General features: G+C 44.4%; 1 protein-coding gene across 8 annotated transcripts in view; it reads left to right on the forward strand.

The window, feature by feature from the left end:
• LOC104153745 (guanine nucleotide exchange factor subunit RIC1) overlaps window positions 1-22,397 on the forward strand; it is an 89,192-nt gene that overhangs the window by 19,621 nt on the left and 47,174 nt on the right. For 7 of the 8 annotated variants that reach the window (XM_068925420.1, XM_068925419.1, XM_068925423.1 and 4 more), the window contains 2 exons: window positions 6,244-6,351; window positions 11,228-11,304. In XM_068925420.1, coding sequence (XP_068781521.1) covers window positions 6,244-6,351; window positions 11,228-11,304 — 185 coding nt within the window. Of the gene's footprint in view, window positions 1-6,243; window positions 6,352-11,227; window positions 11,305-22,397 lie in introns of those variants that run through there. The other variant, XM_068925426.1, reaches the window with a different exon arrangement.

Consider the following 22,397-nt stretch of genomic DNA (forward strand, 5'->3'; position numbering starts at 1 on the left):
ATTTAACTGATCTGTAGCCCTGGGCATAAGAGTTAACGTGGAATGATATTGAATTTGTCAGGCTCTTGTTTTTGAAATTGCTGCTCTAGCAGCATTCAGCATAAGAATATTTACATAATTTGTATAAATACCTTGCACTAAATGAAAACTTAACCTTTTCCCTTTGATTGACTTGGTTTAGTTAAAAAAAAATGTTGCTTGTCTTTTTTTTTTTTTTTGACGCAATCTTCGGAAGCAGCTGTGGTATTGGGTTGAACTTCTGGTACTGGATTTATCTAAATACTACCTAAACTAGGCCCTAAATCTGTTTTTAAATAACTCTATATCCAGTTAATTTATAGTATACATCTCAAATTACAGGAGAGAAGCAAAGAGAGCAATCTTAGATGATATTCAGAGGTACCAAATGGCAGTCATAGCCTTAAAAGCTTGTTTTAAGTTATGCTGAAATGTCATCACTTTACATTGGTATGCTGTGCTTTGCACAGCGATCCATTAGTTGTGGAGTTCCTGTGGCCCCCGCACGTGCCTCCCTCCGCCATGTTTAATTATGGCATATTACTCCCAGGCTCTATGTTGTATGAACATCATCACAGGGCCTCTGGTCTTCTTTAAGTTCATGTGTGCTTAAATATGTTGTGTAGACATAACCTCATATTTTATAGAAACAGAATAATCTAGACTGGAAGGGACCTCTGGAGGTAATATCTAGTCCAATCCCCTGTTCAAAGCAGGTCTCACAAGTGCCAAATAGAGGGGAATACTCTTGTCTCTGGAATACTGTATCCAGTTTTGGGCTTCCCAGTACAAGTCGAACACTGACATACTGGAGCTAGTTCAGTGGAGGGCCACCAAGATGGTCAAGGGACTGGAGCACATGACGTATGAGAGGCTGAAAAAAAATGTGTTTCTTCAGTCTTAAGAAGAGAAGGCTTGGGGGATCTTATTGCTGTTTTTCTATGCCTGATGGGAGGGTGTGGAGAAGACAAAGTCAGACTCTTCTCGGAGGCATGTAGCAAAAGGATGAGAGGCAACAGTCAGAAGTTGCAGCAAGGGAAATTCCGATTAGGTATAAGGAAACACGTTTTCAGCAAGGGTGGTCAAACACTGGAAGAGGTCGCTCAGAGAGGTTGTGGAGTCTCCATCCTTGGAGTTATTCAAACCTCTAGCTGGCCGAGGCCCTGAGCAGCAACCTGATCTAGTTAACCCTGCGTTGTGCAGGGGGTTGTACTAGAGAGTACCAGAGGTCCCTTTTGGCCTATATAATTCTATGATTCTATAACTGTTTCCATCGACCTCCAGGCTGCACTCTTGCTAATAAGGCCCAGTGTGTGGTTGGCCTGCTTTGCTGCAAGGGTGCGTTGCTGGTTCATGTTCAACTTGTTGCCCACCAGGACCCCCCAGGTCCTTTTCTGCAAAGCTGCTTTCTTGCCAGTTGGCCCCCTAACCTGTATTGGTGCATGGGGTTGTTCCATCTGGACTGTGATGGACTTTGCACTTGCATTTGTTGAATTTCATGAGGTTCCTGTTAGTCCATTTCTCCAGCCTGTCCAGATCCCTCTGAATAGCAGCCCTGTCCTCCAGCATGTCGACTGCTCCCTCCAATTTGGTATTGTCCACAAACTTGTACGTTATGTCCCATCATCCAGGTAGTTAATGAAGTCATTAAGTGATATTGACCCTAGTATTGATCCCTGAGGCACGCCACTGGTAACTGGCTGCCTGTTGGACTTCATACTGCTGATTACAACCTTTTGAGCCCAGCAGTCCAGTCAATTTTCCACCCACCTTATTGTGCACTCAACCAAATTGATAAGACATGGACTGGCTGTAAGAATCCTATGGGATACTGTGTCAAAGGCCTTGCTACAGTCAGGGTAAACAACATCCACTGCCCTTCCACAGAGACAGTCATCTCATTGCAGAGAACTATCAGATTGGTCATGCATGATTTGCCCTTGGTGGGCAAACCCAGGTGAGGCTGACTGGCCTGTAGTTCCCCAGATCCCCCTCTTTGCCCTTCTTGAAGATAGGAGTAACACTTACTTTCTTCCAGTCCTCAGGAACCTCCCCTTATCTCCATGACTTTTCAAAGATGATAGAGCATGGCCTTGCAATGACATCGGCCGGTTCCTTCAGCATCCTCGGATGTGTCCCATCAGGTCCCATGAACTTATGTATGTCCAATTGGCTTAAGCAATCCCTAACTTGATTTTTCTCTACTGTGGGTGCTGCTTCACTCTCACAGACTCTGCTGGTAGACTCAGGGACCTGGGAAGCCTGAGGGCAAACCTTACCAGTAAAAACTGAAGCAAAAAGGGAAATGCCAAGTCCTGTACCTGGGGAGGAATGACTCCATGCACCAGTATAGGATGAGGGCCAGCTGACTGGAAAGCAGCTTTGCAGAGAAGGACCTGGGGGGTCCTGGTGGGCAACAAGTTGAATGTGAGCCAGCGGTGCACCCTCGTGGCAAAGAAGGCCAACAGCATCCTGGGCTGCATTAGGAAAAGCATCACCAGCAGGTTGAGAGAGGTGATTCTTCCCCTCTACTCAGCACTGGTGAGACCACATTTTGATTGCTGTGTCCAATTCTGGGCTCCCCCAGTACAAGAAAGAGATGGACATACTGGAGCGAGTCCAGCGAAGGGCCATGAAGATGATTAAGGGATTGGAGCATTTGACTTGTGAGGAGAGGCTGCAAGAGCTGGGATTGCTTAGCCTAGAGAAGAGAAGGCTTGGGGGGGATCTTTTCAATGTGTCTAAATACTTGATGGGAGGGTGTAAAGAAGATGTAGCCATGTCTCCTCAGTGATGCACAGTGACAGAGTGAGAGGCAGCGGGCACAAACTGAAGCAGCATGGGGAACAAACAGGAGGAATTAGAGATCTTTGTGCAGTTGCAGGGCTACGATCTCATTGGAATCACAGACGTGTGGTGGGATAGCTCACAGAACTACTAGAGTTCTGCAATGGATGCAATGGGTACAGGCTCTTTAGGAAGGACAGGCTGGGAAGGTGAGGAGGGGGGGAGTTGCCCTTTATGTGAGAGAGCAGCTGGAATGTGTGGAACTCTGCCTGGGGACGGCTGATGAGCCGGTTGACAGTTTATGGGTTAGGCTCAGAGGGCATACCAACATGGACGATGTTGTGGTGGGGGGGTCTGCTACAGACAGCCTGATCAGGAAGAAGTAGATGAGGCCTTCTTCAGACAACTGGAAGAAGCCTCACGTTTGCAGGCCCTGGTCCTCATGGGGGACTTGAACCACCCCAATATCTGCTGGAAGGACAACACAGCAGGGCACGAGCAATCCAGGAGGTTTCTGGAGTACATTGATGATCCCTTCCTGACACAGATGAAGGGGGGCTCATGAGAGAGCTGTTTGATTTTCAAGGATCACCTCCTCCAAGCTCAAGAATGGTCCATCTTGATGTGCCGGAAGTCAAGCAAGAGTGGCAGGAAGCCTGCATGGATGCACAAGGAGCTCCTACCTAAACTCAAACATAAAAAGGAAGCCCACAAGAGGTGGGAGCAGGGACAGGTGACCTGGAAGGAATATAGAGAAACTGTCCGAGTGTGCAGGGATGGGGCTAGGAAAGCCAAAGCCCATCTGGAGTTGAATCTGGCGAAGGATGTGAAGGGCAACAGGAAAGCCTTCTTATAGATATATCAGCAGCAAAAGGAATACTAGGGAAAATGTGGGCCTGCTGCTGACTGGGACAGGAGAGCTGGTGACAGGGGGCACAGAAGAAGCCGAGGTACTGAATACCATCTTCACTGTGGTTTTTACTGGTAAGATTTGCCCTCAGGAATCCCAGGCCGCTGAGACCAGAGGGGGAAGTCTGGAGCAATGGAGACTTACCCTTGGTGGAGGAGGAACAGGTTAAGGAACATTTAAACAAACTGGGCATACACAAGTCCATGGGACCTCATGGGATGCATCCACGAGTGCTGAGGGAGTTGGCTGATGTTATTGCGAGGCCACTCTCAATTATCTTTGAAAGGTCAAACACTGGACCAGGTTGCCCAGAGAGGTTGTGGAGGCTCCATCCTCGGAGATGGTCACAACCTGACTGGACATGGTCCTGGGCAACCTGCTCTAGCTGACCCTGCTCTGAGCAGGTGAGGTTGGACTAGACGAACTCCAGAGGTCCCTCGGAACCTCAACTGTTCTATGATTCTATGATCTTAAGCTTCAAAGAAAAAGTCACATGTTGGACAAAATTGTTATGACAGCTTGTACTCTTAACGATAACTCCTTTAGACTTGTCCTAAAATTGCAAGGCACCAAATGAAATTGACTTGCAAACCAGTTCAATTATAACTCACTGTTACTATTATATGCAAAAGTTTCTTCCAAATTCTCAGTCATAATAGCAGCTTGAAGGAATATCACAAGGACTTTATAGTATAAACATTGCCTGTATGTTCTGTAAAAGTATTGATAAATAACTGTGCTACAGAGTGCAGTACTGAGGTACTATAAAAGTGTTTGCCTGCTACTAAAATGCTTTAAGCACAGGGACAGAAAGTTGGTCTCAATCATTAGTGCAGATTACAGAGACTGAAGTAAATCTATATTTGGCAAGACACTTTTTTTCCCCCTTGTATATCAAAGGTAATTAAGGTAGGTTTAAGCCAAGAAATGAAAAAGATTGTTCTTCTGAAGTACACATCAAAATGACTCTTTTAAGTCATTAGTTATCTATTTAGTATTAGATGGCTTGATTTGCAAATAGCTGCAATAGAAGAAACTGAATTGAAAAAGCTAGTGTAGATAGTTCTTAGGTTAAAGATTAGCTTGCTTGTTATAAATTTCAGTGTAACTATTTAACTCTATTCTTGGTAACCCAGTCCTTTGTGGATGCAAAATTTAAATAGAGCACTCTTTATTACAGAATGCTAAGATAGCAAAGTCAAACTCTGAATTCACCAGAGCTAAGACTGCCTATGCAACATTAATTCAGCTCCTTTTTCATATGCATTATGGAAGTCTTTGATTGCATAGTTGCATATTATTTTTCTTTTAAAATAATTTGTTTGTAACCCCTAGTGGATGGGGCGTGGTCTTGTTGGGTTTTTTTGTTTGTTTTTTTAACTAATTCTACAATGTGGTGGTAATGGACACTCACATAGTGAAAGGAATGAGTGCTACTCAGCTTTTTTGTTCCTCTTTGAGGCTCCAAAGAGGAGTGTGCTCTTTTTGATACAGAATTCTCTTCTCCAACTCGAAAGATAAATTGGCATTGGAACAGTTGAGGAGAGCTATTATAATGATTAGGGACAGTCTCTTTTACAAGAAGAGAAGAGCTTGACTTGTTTAACTTAATTGAAGGTTGAGGAAATACAGTTGCCATCTAACTAATATACACACGCATTCCCCCTCCTTCCCCGGGGCAGGGAGTGAATACATGTTTAAGCTAAAAAGCCATCATTGGCTCAAGAACAAGTTATTACAAACTGGTCTTGAATACATGTAGGCTGGTGATTAGAAGAATGTTCCTAATCACTGAAGCAGTGAGGAATAACTTTCCACTAGGATTTGCTATTGCAACTCCCAACTGCTTTCATGAGAAGGATTATGTGACTTGGTGCTTATGATGGCAGTCTCTGGGCTTGATGATCCAAGAGCTCTCCTCTACTTCTAGGAGGAGAGGTGCTAGTTGATGCATCTCATAAGATCATATCTGGAATCTTTTCCTCAAAGCATAGAGGTTGTGTGGCTGCTTAATTTCTGACTACCTTTTGCACCTAATAGGTACAAAGCAGATTTCTTTAGTCTCACTTTCTGCATTGTCCCAACAACTTAGTAGAAACAAAACAAAGATTGAACCAATTCCTCATTATAGAAGATTTCATCCTAAATGTTTTGACAGTACTTTCTATTATAAGAGCTTGTTTGAAATGTTTTGCTTATCTCGAGTAACAGTCACCCTGTCTAATCTGCAACTACTTGTATGCTCTATAATGACTTCATATTGGATGACTGAAGTATTTTATTTAAAGGACCTTTTTTTTTAAGATTAAGATTGACAGTGCCACAAGTATTATGCATAATCTCTCTTTAAAAGCACTGTGTAATTCATTGTCAAATATACACTAACAATTTATTGAACCTGTATTTTTAAAGGGAAAATTATACTCTTGTTAAATTAACAATCTTTTGCTGTTGCATAACAAGATAATAAAAAAAATTCCATTCCTTTTAGACATGTCATGTAGTTATCATTGTTATCCTTTCCCCAGCCAAGTGTATTAATTGTAAGCTACAAGGAACCATCAAAATCAACTTCCCAGTTTGGACCTTATAAAGGAGCAGAATGGAGGCCTAATAGCACCATGATAGCTGTTTCGGTAAGTAGGGAATTTTTTCATATTGTGAGGTTAAACTAATGTGGAGAGGATTTTGTTTATCGTTAACTTCCATGGAAAGACCTGCTGACAAGATGTAACCAATATTTACCTTGTCTATATATAACACCCAGTTCTTTAGATAACTTAAGTAATTGTCATTAAGAAAGCTTCTAATTTTTTCCCCGAAGAATTACAATTCTTTATTTATATTAAAATAATGTTCAGAAGCATAAGCCAGGATCCAGCATCTCATTGCTTCAGTAGTCTCATCACAAACTAAATATGATTCTTTCTGTAGGGAATTTAAAGACAAGTCGTGACAGATGAATAAAATAGATGAGGAGGAGATAAGTGACATGAATGTATCTAACTTGATAAATAGTTAAGGTTTACAAGTGTTCCAGAAGAGGTGAGTCTTAAGAGGATAAAACAGTGGCTTTATTGAGGTGTGAGGAGTTTTTGTGAGAGTGGCATGAAAATCAGCAATGAAGATTTGGAAATGAAAAAAATTAATTGCTATGCATTGTGACCATAGAAGTAAAGGCAGCAATTAATGTCATAGGTGATGTATAGCAATTACATTTACTTTTGTTAAGGGTTTTAAAGGAAAAGATGAAAGCTCCAATCTTCTTTGAGGGAGGTAAATCTTCGGGATGATGTTCAGTGGCTCATGCTGTGCTCACAGCAGTGGACTGAACTATTTCAGCATCAACATGTAAAAATTGAATTTGAAGAACTTGACAGCCACGGCAAAGGTGGGAGAAGAGATTTTTTAGGAGTCAGTATGTGAGATGATGCCCTCAGTGACTTTTGGAATGTTCAAGGACTAAATCTTAATTTATGCATGTTTCTCTCTCTAGCCCTTTTAATCAAGGTTGTTGTATGTAAGGTTATCTCATGAGAAGGTGCAGCAGGATGAAAGAATGAAATCATGTAAAATTCCCCCTCAAAAGTTGGGTATGTGGAATTACAAATAGGATAATAGCTGCTGTATTTATTGGTACGGTTTCTTTCTTGCTTGCTTGCTATAAACAATCATTTGTACCTGAAATGGTGCCTACAGTGCCTTGTAATTTTTAACCAGGCAGGCACTGTTATCTTAGTGGAAAACGCATCAGATGATGATTTTTTTTTTTTTTTGGAGTAGTTCCTGTCTCTATTATTGCCTTTATATGTAAAGCATTTTTATTAGTTTCAGATTATATCTTCAGTTCACAAGTGCTACTACTTATTAGCAAAGGCAAAGAGAGGGCTGCTTTGCAAGATTTATCATGAATAAACAAAGGATTTTTTTCAATTTCATAATACAGCACGTAATATAGCAAGTAAACTGTCTAAGCACATTTTAATTACATTCCTATAAACTAGTTCAGAAGAGATTGAGCTTATTATATTGAATCGTTTAAGATATTGCATCTTTTCTGTGATGTTGGGATCCATTTGCCCAAGAGCCCTTATGGTTCAGTTGAGAATCAGACTGGCTTTAATCTCCTTTTGGCTAAGTTATCGTACTTCGAAATATTTCTCTAGCTAAACGCTTACTGTTCTTTCTGACAAACAGTGGAAATCTAAACCCTCGTGTCTTAGAATTCGGGAAACTTCAATTTTGCAAGCTAAAGTGACTCGTATTCATAACGGTCAAGACAACTGTTGAAACCCTGAGTGTCATGAGGTTCCGAATACTCTTCATAACATCTCCTACATGTAGCTGTGTATTCAAACATGTTTGTTATGTCAGTTTGAACACCCCCTTTCACTTGTTTTTGCAAGATCTTTTTAAATAAGCATTTGGAATGTTTGACGTTTCACTTGAATCAGATAACTAACGAGTCCTACCACTGGGGCCAGATGTGTGAATGTTGATTCTTTTATTGGAGGGAGGGAGGGAGGGATAGAAAGAAAGAAAAGGCAGCTTCAGGAGCTTAATGAGGACGATAGTCCTGCCAATGCAAAGCGATAATTTTATCTTCAAGTAAAAAGTTTAGTGAATTTTTGTTCTAGGGGATAAACTTGTTGACTCCATGAAAGAAAAACATTACTTGAGAAAATATTTTCTTCCTTCTTTGTAACCTTTTCCAGCAAGGAGAAAACTAATGAGTGTAAATCATGAAGCAATAGCGGATGCACAAATAAAAGAAAATCAATGTCACAGGTAGCATAGGCTATTTAAGTTAACTGCTGAAGTCCTGTGCAATAACTAAATATATTAATTTGAAGGCTAAAATAGGTGGCTTGCAATTTCTCATCTGTCATTACCTGTGCCCCACAGTTCCATGCTTGCTGCAGTTTGTAATAATAAATCCATGGTGTACTTTGTGTTTAAAAAAGGTGAGCAAGCAGAAATACAATAAGCAAATGTACCATTTGGCTAATTAACTACAATTTTATTAAGCGAGTTGAGGAGAATATTCTGGACTTAATGTCAAGACATTAGTAGAACTGCCATCTACAGTGTTCTCTTATTGCTTTCTCAATGTTGGAGCATTTAGAAACTTCTCCATGAAAAGAACTCTCTCTGCAGTTTATGATCTGAATAATAGTGATTTTTATTTTAAACACACATAACGAAAGCAAACTTTGATCTGGCATACAAGGCTTTTTAAAAACAATCTCAAGTTGCTTTAAAAGCTACCCAGTTAAACAAGCTTTAGTAGTTATCGCATTCATCCCCTAGCAGTGCTAGCTTCTTTTAGCAGTAGTGTCTTCTCTCGCTAAACTGTTGGAGCATTTCTAAAGTGATCTCTTGCTTTGGACCGTCTTTGTTTCATATTTTCTTTTTGTTGATGTCTGTAGAGCCCAATCCTAGCCAATATTTTAAACTGGTCTCTTTCCTTTCTCCTGATACGCGGCAGTTTCTTCTCGCATCCTGTTGCTGCTTTATTTTTAGCATCTTTCTTTAACTCTTCCAGTGTTACTTCAGACTTGACTTAGGCTGACTCAGGATATCCTACAAACATTTTGTTTCTTGTCTAGATTGGCATTTACACATATGGTTGCTAATTCCGGTAATTAAACTTGTGAACTAGAGTAAGACACTTCAGTTTAGAAAAGTGTGCAAGGCATTTTAGCCCTTCCCCTGCTGCAGGCAGTCTTCCAATACAGTCTACTCTTCTGGGCCCATTCCCACAAATGAAATGTAACCTTATTGAACTTCATAGCATATAATTCATCTATATGGTTTCTCCCTTGCATTGCACTGAATGTTTACTCTTTGGTCTGTAGGCAGATATACCTTTCAGGTCAATACGACAGTCCATTCTGATAAGAGCAATCAGGGAATGAAAGTGATGGTTACTTAGTAAGTTTCACTGCAAAACAGTCTCATCTCTTATAATGTAGGAAACTAACTGGGGGGGGGGAGAGGAATCAACGTGCAGCAAGCTTATGGTAGAATGCTTTTATAATTCAAGGAACTATTTGTGGTATTTAAGGCTCTATTCAAAAGTGAGCCTTGTAACAACAGCAGCTTGCACTTTGGATGGAATTCAGGAAGGCCTTTTGTATCTTAACATCGGCATAAAGAAGTTTTGCAAGTATTGTTTTTACTTTTTCTTCCAGCATAAGACAATCTACGAGTTAAATGCTTATGATGGATAAGTAATGGAAAGAACCTGCATAGATGTTAGAAAAAAGTTCATGTGCGTGCGTGCGTGTGTGTACATATATATGTATAAACTATATAATACCTCAAAATTATTTTACTTCATAGGGAAAAGCTTCCACTTATTTTCAGCCTGTCTCAAGATCAGCACTATGGTACCTATTTTGTTCTTGAACAAGAAAAGATATTTGCTTTGCAGAATGAGAACAACTGCATTTTTCTTAAACATGTTCCTGGTCTTTCTTTGAAGTTGAAACACAAATTTCATTTGTTACAAAGCAAAACGTTTGCGTGAAAACCCCCCTGTAAACTGATGGACTAAGCTAATGAGCATTTTTCTTGATTATTGAAAGGAGTGGGGGGAGGAACCAACCCAACCCTGCAAAGAGTCCTTGAAACCTTTCATTTCATGGCTTCTTGTTTTCAGTCATATTATGTTGGGTACGTGCCCATCTCATAGTAAAATGATTAGAAAGAAACACTGTTTAGCTGGAATGCATTTGCCTATTTGTCTAAATGATAAATTTATGGGTTTATATATATATATATATATATATCTATATATCATACCACCTAATGGTTGGACAACTAACCTTACTGGTCACCTGTCTCTCCTGTATTTATGCAAGCACTGGATCAGCTTTTAGCCTTGACTAGAAGATCTGATGACTAAATGTTTTACATTTGTTAGCTAAATAGTGTTATAGTTGCTATCTAAAGGTACTGGGTGATGAGAGGATTTAAACCAAAACAAACAAGCCAAAACAACCAACTAACCTACCGGGATGCCTGACACTGAGAGGCCATACTTAGCTCCTGTGTACCCTTTAGTGTCCCTAGGTGTCCAAATCCCCGTACATCTTGCTCTGAGTGCCTACTACATTCTACTAGATGCCTTCATATGTTAACTCTGCATTTTAGTGGGAATTAAGTGCCCTGTGTTTCTGAAAATTCTCAGGCAGCTTTCCATCTCAAGTATTTGAGCCTATAAAAATCAGAGCCCAATCCCTTCATGCTGAATTCATCTCTCAGTAACGTTCTTCATTTTTTCTCCTTACTGACTGATCTGTATAGTGGCTTCTAAGGGAATTGTATGGATTTTATCAATAATTAATTTCAAAGGATAAGCTGTTTAATATCGCTGAAACTGGTATGAGCATCTGTGTTGGTGTTCACTTAGTTTGAGACTTGTCTAGCAGTCGCAACAGATTTTCATAGATTTTGCACATACAGCTTGATTAGGTGTTGTATATCTTACCAGTGTTTCTCTTTCAGACTGTAAATGGATACATCTTATTTTTTGATCTCCTGTCAGCAAGAGAAAAATATATTTATGAGCCTGTGTATCCCAAGTAAGTATCTTAAACTTTATACTTTTTTTGTGTCTCTATAATATAGAAAATTGCATGCAGTCAAGTCTTCAGCAAAATTAACAATAAAAGTGTTCTTGCAAAGTGTATTTTAAAATTGGAAGGATATGTGAAGTATCATTCCTATGAGTTGAAGTCAATTCAGAAGAGAAGTTGATCTAGCTGTTTTGTTGTACACAGGTAAGATTCTTTAGCTCCATACTATCAACAACTTCATTTGTTCAACTGAGCTGGTCAAAAACCACTAATTTTGTTAGGAATTATTGGGGAGCAAGTCTCTTACAGATTCCTCCACTCCCACCATTTTTTATTGAATTAGAAGAATCTTTAAACAAGTTGGAAAGAAATTGCAAGTCTATAGGAAGAAAATAATAAATATTTCAAATAAAAATGTAGTTGTATATTACCCGTAGTGTTTAATGTTGATGTGATCCTCTTAGTTCCCTTACTGTGACCCAAAGAATATCGAATCAGACTGGTTAAGGCTGGAAGGGACCTCTGGAGATTGTCTAAGTCCAACCCTCCTGCTCAAAGCAGGGTCAACTAGAGCAGGTTGCTCAGGACTCTCTCCAGTTGGGTTTTGAATATCTCAAAGTATGAGAACTCCACAACCTCTCTGGGCAACCTGTTCCAGTGTTTGATCACTCTCACAGTAAGAAGTTCTTATGTTTAAGTGGAATTTCTTGTATTTCAATTTGTGCCCATTGCCTCTTGTCCATTCACTGGATACCACTGAGAAGAGTCTGGTTCTGTCTTCTTTACACCCTCCCACCAGGTAGTCATACACATTGATAAGATTTCCACCCGAGCCTTCTCTTCTCCAGGGTAAACAATCCCAGCTCTCGCAGCCTCTCCTCCTAGGTCAGGAGCTCCAATCGCTGTGGCCCTTCGCTGGACTCGCTTCAGTATGTCCACATCTTTCTTAGCCTGGGGAACTCAGAACTCCACACGGGACTCCAGGTGGGGGGTCTCACCGGTGCTGAGCAGAGGAAGGATCACCGCCCTCGACCTGCTGGTGACGCCCTTCCTAATGCAGCCCAGGATGCTGTTGGCCGCCTTTGCCACAAGAGCGCATTGCTGGCTCATGTTCAACTTCTTGTCCACCAGGACCCCCCCCCCAGGTCCTTCTCTGCAAAGCTGCTTTCCAGCCAGTCAGCCCCCAGCCTGTACTGGTGCATGGGGGTTATTCCTCCCCAGGAGCAGGACTTGGCTTTTCCCGTTGCTGAATTGCATGAGGTTCCTCTTTGCCCGTTTCTCCAGCCTGTCAAGGTCCCTCTGAAGGGCAGCACACCCATCTGGTCTATCAGCCTCCCCTCCCAGTTTTGTATCATCTGCAAACTTGCTGAGGGCGCGCGCACTCTGTCCCATCATCCAGCTCATTACTGAAGAGGCTAAACAGTATTGGCCCCAGGATTGACCCCTGGGGGACACCACTAGTGACTGGCCTCCAGCTGGACTTCATGCTGCTGATCGCAACCCTCTGAGCCCAGCAGTTCAGCCAGTTTTCAGACCACCTCACCGTCCATTTATCCGGTCCATACTTCACGAGCTTGTCTATGAGGATGGTATGGGAGACAGTGTCAAAAGCCTTAAAGTAGAGATAAACAGCATCCGCTGCTCTCCCCTCATCCACCCAGCCAGTCATCTCATCATAGAAGGTTATCAGGTTGGTTAAGCATGAAGAAGGCCTCATCTACTTCTTCCTGATCAAGCTGTCTGCAGCAGACGCCCACAACAACAACAACCACCATGTGAGTCTGCCCTCTAATCCTAACCCCCTAAACTCTCAACTGGCTCATCATCCATCCCTTGGCAAAGCTCCATGCATTCCAGATGCTGTTTTGCATAAGGGGCAACTCCCCCTCCTTGCCTTCCCAGCCTGTCCTTCCTAAAGAGCCTGTATCCATCCACAGCAGCACTCCAGTCGTGTGAGCTATCCTACCACGTCTCAGTAATCCCATTAAGATTGTAGCCCTGCAATTGCACAAGGACCTCTAATGCCTCCTGTTTGTTCTCTATGCTGTGTGCATTAGTGTACAGGCACTTCAGAGCGGCACCCAGTCTTACTGACTTCCTAAATAAAAAAAGGGAGGGGGGGTAGGAGAGCTTTCCCCATAATGCTGTCCTGTAGGCACTTCCTTATTTATGTGCCTACACTTGGGGTGACCCCGCTTCAGCCCTGTTTTGTTGAACGTTTCGACCCTTCTGTTCACATCACCCTGTGCTTGCCTACCTGGTCTACCACTTCCTCAATTGGCAGTGAGTCATCTCCCTCCTCCCATCATTCCTAGTTTAAAGCTCTCCTCACCATGTTGGCCAGCCTGTTGGCAGTGAAGCTTTTGCCCCACTTGGTCAGGTGGATCCTGTCTCTCCCTATCAGTCCTTGTTCCCTAAAGAAGGTCCCCATGGTTGTAAAAGCCAAATCCCTGTCATCAAAACCAGTTGCACAACCAGTTGTTGACCTGCGGGATCCATCCACTCCTCCTCAGGCCCTTTCCCCCTCACCAGCAGTAGTATTGAGGAGAAAACCATCTGGGCCCCCGTGCCCTTGACCCTTACCCCCAGATCCATGTAGTCACTCTTGATACGCTCCAGGTCTCCCCTGGCAGTATCGGTGGTGCCTACGTGGATGAGCAGCAGGGAGTGATAGTTTGAGGGCCATACAAGCCTCTGCAGTCTCTCTGCAATGTCCTGGATCTGAGCCCTTGCAAGCAGCAAACGTCTGGAGACAGCAGGTCAGGTCAGGAGGTGGGGGGGGCCTCCGTTCTCCACGGCAGGGAGTCGCCCACTACTATCACTCACCTCTTCTTCCTCCTGGTGCTGCAACGTGGCTTGGGTTCAGCTGATTCGGATGCTTTTTTTGACAGCGCTCCTCCTATGAGGGCACCGAATCTAGTCTGTAGTTGCAAGTCTTCAGGTGGCGTAGGAGCCTTCCTCCTGGTTCCAGAAGTCACGAGCCTCCAGCCTTCACCATCATGGGAGTCTCCACTTTTCAATCCGATAGGCACAGACTCTACCTGCTCCTTCTTTGGTACAGTTGGGAGTTCAGGTTCTTGAAGCTGCAGGGTCTCAAAGAAGATCCAGTTGATCTCTTTTTCATCATCTCTGATACCGCAGTCTGCTGACCTCCTCCCACAGCTCCTTAACTCGTCAGCACAGATCCTCCACCAGGGCACATCTCCTGCAGGCTAGAAGACCATCTTCCACTGCCCTAGCATCAGCAAGAGGCCCCAGGCATTCCTGCAGCCTGAGAGTTGCAGAACTGCATCCTCCTTCTAGAGCCCCGTCTGGGTCAAGGTCTCTGATGTTACAGGGACAGTTGCTCCAACAGCTGCTGGGGACAATGCCCTGTGGTGCATCATCACCATTGCTGAGGGATATGTATGCTGTTCTGAGCAGAGTTGCTGGCCCCTTTCCGTGCACCCTTCTGCTACAACAGCTACTACTGTATCTGTTGATTACCTGTGTTAGCTACATGCTAGGCTGGCACTTATGTAGGCCTCTCCCTAGCACCTGCTGAAAGGGTGCCTGACCACCCCCACACCCCCCCCCCCCAAAAAAATCAGGAGTCAGCTACAACAAAAGCTCAAAGCACCCTTTGATCAGGAATAGCTGAACAGACTCATTTGAACAAGTGAAACATATCAGAAATATTTGTGATGGTAATTTTGCCAAATTTTATTAAAAGCCAAAGCTAAAGACTTTCAATTGAGACTTCAAAGGGAGTGTTTATACAGGCAGAATCTGTAGCCATTGTTTAGATTAAATTTGCCTGGGAGAATCACAGAATCACATAGGTTAGAAGGGACCTCTGGAGGTCTCTCTAGTCCAACCCCTTACTCAGAGCAGGTCCATCCAACTAGATCAGCTTGCTGCTCCGGGCCTTGTCCAGCTGAGGTTTGAATAGCTCCAAGGATGGAGAGCCCACAACTTCTCTGGGCCCCTGTTCCAGTGTTTGACCACCTGTCGCGGGCAAAACAGTCTTGACTCGGGGAATTTCACTTAATTTAATTTATTGCCGATTAACATAAACTTTTAATTACGGATTCGGGTATTGAGAAACAAAGATGACATAACAATTAAATGTCTTTCCTCCTCCCTTCCCTGGGCTCAACTTCAGTCCAACAGTTCTCCTCCTCCCTTCCTAGTCTCCACTCCCCTTGGTTTTGCTGCACGTTACACTCCCTCCCTCCAGTGAGGCGACAGGTGGTGCAAGAGGTTGGGGGGGGGGGGGTCAGCGGTCAGCAAGCAGTCTCTCTTTGCTGCTCCCTGCCTCACACTCTTTTCTTCCGCTGCTCCGGCGTGGGTTCCTCCACTGGCCACAGTCCCTTCGGGGGTGTACCTCTTGTGTCTCCTTTTCGTGTCTCCTCACGTCTTTCCTTTTATGTGTCCTCACGTGTGCCCTCACGTGTCTTCTCCTGTGTCTCCTCCCTGGCAGCTACCGCCCTTTCTTAACTATGTTTTAGCAGAGGCACCACAGGCTCTTCTGAGTGGGTGGAGTTTAGGCATGCTTTAGGTGGGTTGTTTTTATCCGTTACAGAGCCATCTGGAACTGGCTGTGACTGGTACAGGGTGATTCATGACCTTGTCCCGCACAGGTCACCCCCGCAGCCCCCTGCTACCAAAACCCTGCCGTTTATGCCCAATACGCCACTCTCACAGTGAAAAACGTTTTCCTTATGCCTAGTCAGAATTTCCCTTGTTCCAGCTTGTGTCCGTTGCCTCTTCTCCTATCACTGAGCCCCTTCGAGAAGAGTCTGGCTCCTTCTTCTCTTTATCCTCCAATCAGGTAGCTGCAGACAGCAATAAGGTTTCCCTGATCCTTCTCTTCTGAAGGCTGAATAAACCCACTTCTCTCAGCCTCTCCTCATATGTCATGTGCTCCAGCCCCCTGACCATCTTGGTGGCCCTCCGCTGGACTCGCTCCAGTACGTCCATGTCTTTCTTGTACGGGGGAGCCCAAAACTGGACACCGCTCCATATGGGGGTCTCACAAGTGCCGAATAGCGGGGAAGGAACGCTTTCCTGTAACTGCTGGCTACAGTCTTACTACTACAGCCCAGGATGCGGTTGGCCTTCTTTGCTGCAAAGGCACGCTGCTGCCTCACGTTCAACTTGTTGTCCACCAGGACCACCCCCCCAGGTCCTTTTCTGCAAAGCTGCTTTCTATCCAGTTGGCCCCCAGCCTGTACTGGTGCACAGGGTTATTCCATCCCAGATGCAAGACTTGACATTTGTCCTTGTTGAACTTCATGAGGTTCCTGTTGGCCCGTTTCTCCAGCCTGTCATGGTCCTGCCCTCCAGCATATCGAGTGCTTCCCCCCAGTTTGGTATCGTCCACAGACATGCCAAGAGTGCACTCTGTCCCATCATCCAGGTCGTTAATGAAGATGTCAAACAATATTGCCCCAAGTATCCACCCCGAGGGATGCCACTAATAACCGGTCTCCAGTTGGACTTTGTACTGCTGAGCTGAGCCTGACGTTCCAGCCAATTTTCCACCCACCTTATCGTCCACTTATCTAGCCCATATCTCATCAATTTGTTGATAAGGAGACTGTGGGAAAGTATATCAAAGGCCTTGCTAAAGTCAAGGTAGACAACATTCACTGCCCTCCCCTTGTCCACAGTGCCCATCACCTCATCATGGAAAGGCAATGAGGTTGGTCAAGCATGATTTGCTCTTGGTAAATTCATGTTGGCTGCTCCCAACCACCTTCTTGTCCTTCATGTGCCTGGACATGGCTTCCAGGAGGATTTGCTCCATCACCTTCCCAGGGACTGAGGTGAGGCTGACCAGCCTGTAGTTTCCCAGATCCTCCTTCTTGCCCTTCTTGAAGATGAGTGTGACATCTACTTTTGTCCAGTCATCAGGCACCTCCTCCAATTGCCATGACATTTCAAAGATGGTAGACAGTGGCCTAGCAATGACATCAGCTGGCTCCTTCAACACCCTCAGATGCATCCCATCAGGTCCCATGGACTTGTGCATGTCTAGTTGGCTTTAGTGCTCCATAACTATATCTTCTTCTACAGTGGGTAATGTCTCATTCTCTCAGACTCGGCCACTAGGTTCAGGGAGGCCTGAGGGCAGACCTTACCAGAGAAAACTGAGGCCCAAAAAGGCCTTTTTCACGTCCTCTGTCACTAGGTCCCTTGCCCTATTCAACAGCAGGCCTGCTGTCAGGCCTGGGAAGGGCACTGACACAGTGATACCAAGATGCTCAATCTGTCTGCCTGGGTGTTTCTCTGTTAGTGTTAGCTGGGGAAAGCCCTCCCCCGCGCCCCCCCCCCGCCCCGAGTCCGCCCCACTGCAAAGCAGGTGTGGCACGTATGGTATGGTCACAACAAAGGGTTTACTTTATTGGCCTGATCTAGACTGCAATGATGAAGCATAGGGCTACCTGACTGGTATCGCCAGACAGCCCCAGCCACATGATTTGCATACCTTATTATTGCTTTTCCTGTTTCTTGGCCCTTCCTTTTTGCCACCCTTGTCCCTCCCTTTCTCTACCCCAATCTCCTCCCAAATAAACAACCTGCCCCTCATTACTTTTTCCCAGTGGTCCCATTTTTGCTACATCCATACCCAAATTTGGTATTTCTGATACCTGTCCCTAGGCACTCTTGGCCTTATATGCTATTACTGATACGATTACCCAGGCACTGCTGGCCTTGCATCGTTCCACTCCCCAAAAGGTCCCCAATGCTCCCTGTCAGGTGTCTGTGAAGTCTGACTGTTTCTCACATCACTCCCCCTTAACCACCTGTGCAATCCAGCCTTCCTTCACAATGCTGCCTGTAACTTTTGTCAGCTTCTCCCTCTGTTATCTGTCACATCCAGCAATTTCTCATGTCACCTCCAGTAGTTTTCCACATCCTTTTCAGTTAGCTGAACGTTGTCGGGCCAGGACCTAGTCAGTGGCCTAGTCATTTGCCTGCAACCCTAACACCTCTGTTTTTCCTAGTCTTCTTTTTGCTGCCAATGTACCTATAGAAGCCCTTCTTGTTGCCCTTCATGTCCCTTGCTAGTTCCAGTTCCAGCTGAGCTTTGGCTTTCCTAAGTCCATCCATGCATACTTGAGAGATGTCTCTATATTCTTCCTGGCTAGCCTGTCCCTGCTTCCACCTTCTGCGTGCTTCCTTTTTGGGTTTGAGTCAGGAGTTCCCTCTTCATCCATGCTGGCCTTCTGCCACACTTGCTCGACTTCCTCCATGTCAGAGCAGACTGTTCTTGCGCTTTGAGGAAGTTGTCCTTGAAGGTCAACGAGCTCTTTTCAGACCCTTTGCCCTCCAGGGCAGTCTCCCATTAGAGCCTGCCAAGCAGATCCTTGAACAAGACGAAATCTGCTCTCCTGAAGTCCAGAGCTGTGATTCTACTATTTCTCTTGCTCACTTCTCTCAGGATCTTAAACTCCACCTTCTCATGGCCATGCAACCAAGGCTGCCATTGACCTTCACATCCCCAACCAGGTCTTCTTTGTTTGTGAGTAACAGGTCCAACAGAACATCTCCCCTAGTCAACTCATTGATGACCTGCCTCGAGAACTTGTCTTCAACACACTCCAGAAGTTTCGTGGATTGCTTGTGCCCAGCCCTACTGCCCTTCCAGCAGATATCGGGATGTTTGAAGTCCCCCATGAGTGCCACTGCCTGCAATTGTGAGGCTCCCTTCAGCTGTCCAAAGAAGGCTTTATCTACTTCCTCTTCTTGATCAGGCAGTTTGTAGCAGACTAGATTTCCCAGGGCTTTATCCAGTGTGGTCTTGAAAACCTCCAAGGACAGAGATTCCACAATCTCTGGGCTCCTGTTCTGTTACTTCACTATCCTCATGGTGAAAATTTCATCCTTATATCCTGCGAGAACCTCCCCTGTTTTGATTCATGACTGTTGTCTCTCTCACCATGCACCTCAGTTAAGAGCCTGCTTCTGTTTTCTTGATAATCTTCTCATACGTATTGGAAGGCTGCTCTTAGGTCCCCCCAATGCCTTTTCTGTTTCAGGCTGAACAAACTCAGTTCTCTCAGCATCTCCTCATAGGGTATGTGCTCCAACCCCACCAACTATCTTGATGACCCTCCATTGGACTTGCTCCAGTTTATTAACGTATTTTTAGTATGGGGGGCCCAAAACTGGACACGGTAGTCTAGGTGTGGTCTAAAGAGTGCTGGGTAGAAGGGGAATAACCATTTCCCTCAATCTACTGGGTACCCTCCTGTTAATATGGCCCAGTATCCTGTTAGCCTTCATTGCTGCCAGGATGCACTACTGACTTGTGTTTAGTTTGCTGTCCACCAGGACCCCCAGGTCCTTTTCAGTAGAGCTGCTAACTAGCTAGTCAGTTCCCAGACTGGAGCAGGGCAAGGTGCAGGACTTGGCATGTGTTCTTGTTGAATTGTGAATATCTAAAGCCAATAATTTATTGTTAGTATAATGGAAATTAACAGTCTAATTCAAGAACCATCATAAGTCTAGATCTAATTATTACAGAAAAAGAAAATACTAATGCATTTAGAGTACTTATACACAGAAAAAATTGCAATAAGAGTAGTAATATAATTAAAATTGTAACATACACTTCTTAGCTTCTACCCCTTTTCCAGGTGTTATGCTCCCCCTTCCACTGTTCTTCTGGGTCCTAAAGTCGATGGTTTCACTCTGGTGTTGGCAGTGGGGGTGTTCCCACTTGGGGTAATTTCTATATGTTTGCTAACATGCTTTTACATCTTCCTCTTTCTTCCATTAGTTTGCAGCTCCAGGTTACAGCCAAGTTTACTATATATGGTGCCCTTTACATGTTAGATGCTATTTCTTTGTTCTCTTTGTTGCCCCTAAAGCCAGTTTTGTCCAGCTCCAGGTCTGCATTTTTTTAACTGACCATTAGTGAGTTGTTTATAGCCATGGGGGTCGCCAGTGCCAAGCCTGTGCCCCATCTCTTATCACCATCCCATGCCTGTACTCCTCTACGCTGCATCCTGTGTCTCCCCTTCTCAAGGCCTCTGCTTTCGTACCAGGCCTGTATTTCTGTGCACTATGTCATTGTGTTAGAGTCATAAATAGCTCATTCTACCTAGAACAACTACTTGTTACTGCTATTTATATAAAACTATGGTTGTACCACACAAAGATAAGCAAAAGTAGAACAAATTAGCCATAGACACCTGGTTAATTAGAAATTGCTATCACAGCTAAGCCAAGTAAAACAAAGCTACAGGCAGGTCAAGAAAACTTCAGACAGCGCAGGCCTGACAAGCCTCAGTTCTGAGGCCTTGCAAACTCAGTACAAAGCTTATGGCCTGTTACTAGCAATGGCAATACCATATTACAGGGATACATGGTTACAATATTAGGGGACCCCAACAGTATGCATGCTTGGAGCAAATCAGCATGCAGCACCTGCCCCTGGTCAAAGCATGCTCCAATCAGCACTAACAGTGTCATAAGCAGGAACAACCACTAGGGAGTTTGAGCAGGTCCTGATGAAAACTATATGGTTAGTTTATAGTACAGTTATATACTGAATAGGATAAGTCTCAGGATAGACCCCTGAGGAAGTCCACTTGTAACCAGCTTCCGGGTAGGGTAGGAACCATTAACCACTACCCTTTGAGCCCAACGATCCAGCCAGTTCTTTACCCATCCAGACCATAGCATCTTAACTTGCATCAAAGGGTGCTGTGGGAGATGATTGTGTCAAAGGCCTTGCTGAAGTCAAGGTAGTTGACATCTATTGCTCCCCCCTCATCCACGTATCTAGTCATTTCATCATAGAATGCAATCAGGTTGGTCAAGCATGATTTAGCCTTGATAAATTTATGTTGGCTCTTCCCAATCACCTTCTCCTTTATGTGCCCAGAAATGGCTTCCAAGAGGACTTGGTCCATGGTTTTCCCAGAGAGAGAAGGGAGGCTGACCCACCTGCTGCTCCCCATATTGTTCTTGCCCTTTTTGAAGATGGGTGTAACATCTGCCTTTCTCCAGACATTGGGAACCTCCCCCAATCTCCACAGCCTTTCAAAGATGATAGAAAGTAGCCTCATAATAACATCAGCCAGTTCTCTTAGCACCCTCAGATGCATATCATCTGGTCCCATGGACTTGTACGGGTTGAGATTTCTCAAGAGCTGCCTGACTGAATCCTCTTCCACTACTGGTAGTTCCTCTCCTCCTTGAACCCTGTTTCTAAGCAGAGAGGCCTGGGAGGTCTTGTTGGTGAACACTGAGGCAAAGAAGGCATTGAGTACCTCAGCCTTATCTGTGACCACTGTCACTAAATCATCTGCTCCATTCAGTAGTGGTCCCTCATTTTCCCTGTTTATTCTTTTATTATTAACATCTCAGTAGAAGCTCTTCTTGTTACCCTTGACATCCCTTGCAAGTCTCAATTCCAGTTGAGCTTTGGTTTTCCTAACATCCTCCCTACTTGCCCAGGCAGTGTTTCTATATTCCTCTTTTGTATCCTGTCTTCATTTCCCTCTCCTGTATACATTCTTTTTGCACTGGAGCTCAGTCAGGAATTCCCTGTTTAGCCAAGCCGGTCTCCTGATAAATCTACTTATTTTCAGAGTATTGGGACAAACTGCTCTCCTGAAGTCCAGGATCTGTACTCTGCTGCTTGCCTTCCTCACTCCCCTCAGGATCTTCAAGTCCACTATTTCATGGTTGGTACAAGCAAAGCTGCCATTGACTATCACATCCCTGACCATTTTCTTCCTTGTTCCTAAGTAGCAGATCTAGGAGAGCATTACTCCTGGTTGACCTATCTACCATCCATGTTCACAGAATCACAGAATCGTTTAGGTTGGAAGGGACCTCTGGAGATCATCTAGTCCAACCTCCCTGCTCAAGCAGGGTCCTCTAGAGCATATTGCCCAGGATCACATCCAGACGGGTTTTGAATATCTCCAGGGAAGGAGACTCCACTACCTCTCTGGGCAACCTGTTCCAATGCTCTGTCACCCTCACAGTGAAGAAGTTTTTCCTCAGGTTCAGATGGAACTTCCTGTGTTTCAGTTTGTGCCCATTGCCTCTTGTCCTGTCGCTGGACACCACTGAGACGAGTCTGGCCCCATCCT

Source organism: Struthio camelus, chromosome W, assembly GCF_040807025.1.
Source record: "Struthio camelus isolate bStrCam1 chromosome W, bStrCam1.hap1, whole genome shotgun sequence".
Lineage (NCBI taxonomy): Eukaryota > Metazoa > Chordata > Aves > Struthioniformes > Struthionidae > Struthio > Struthio camelus.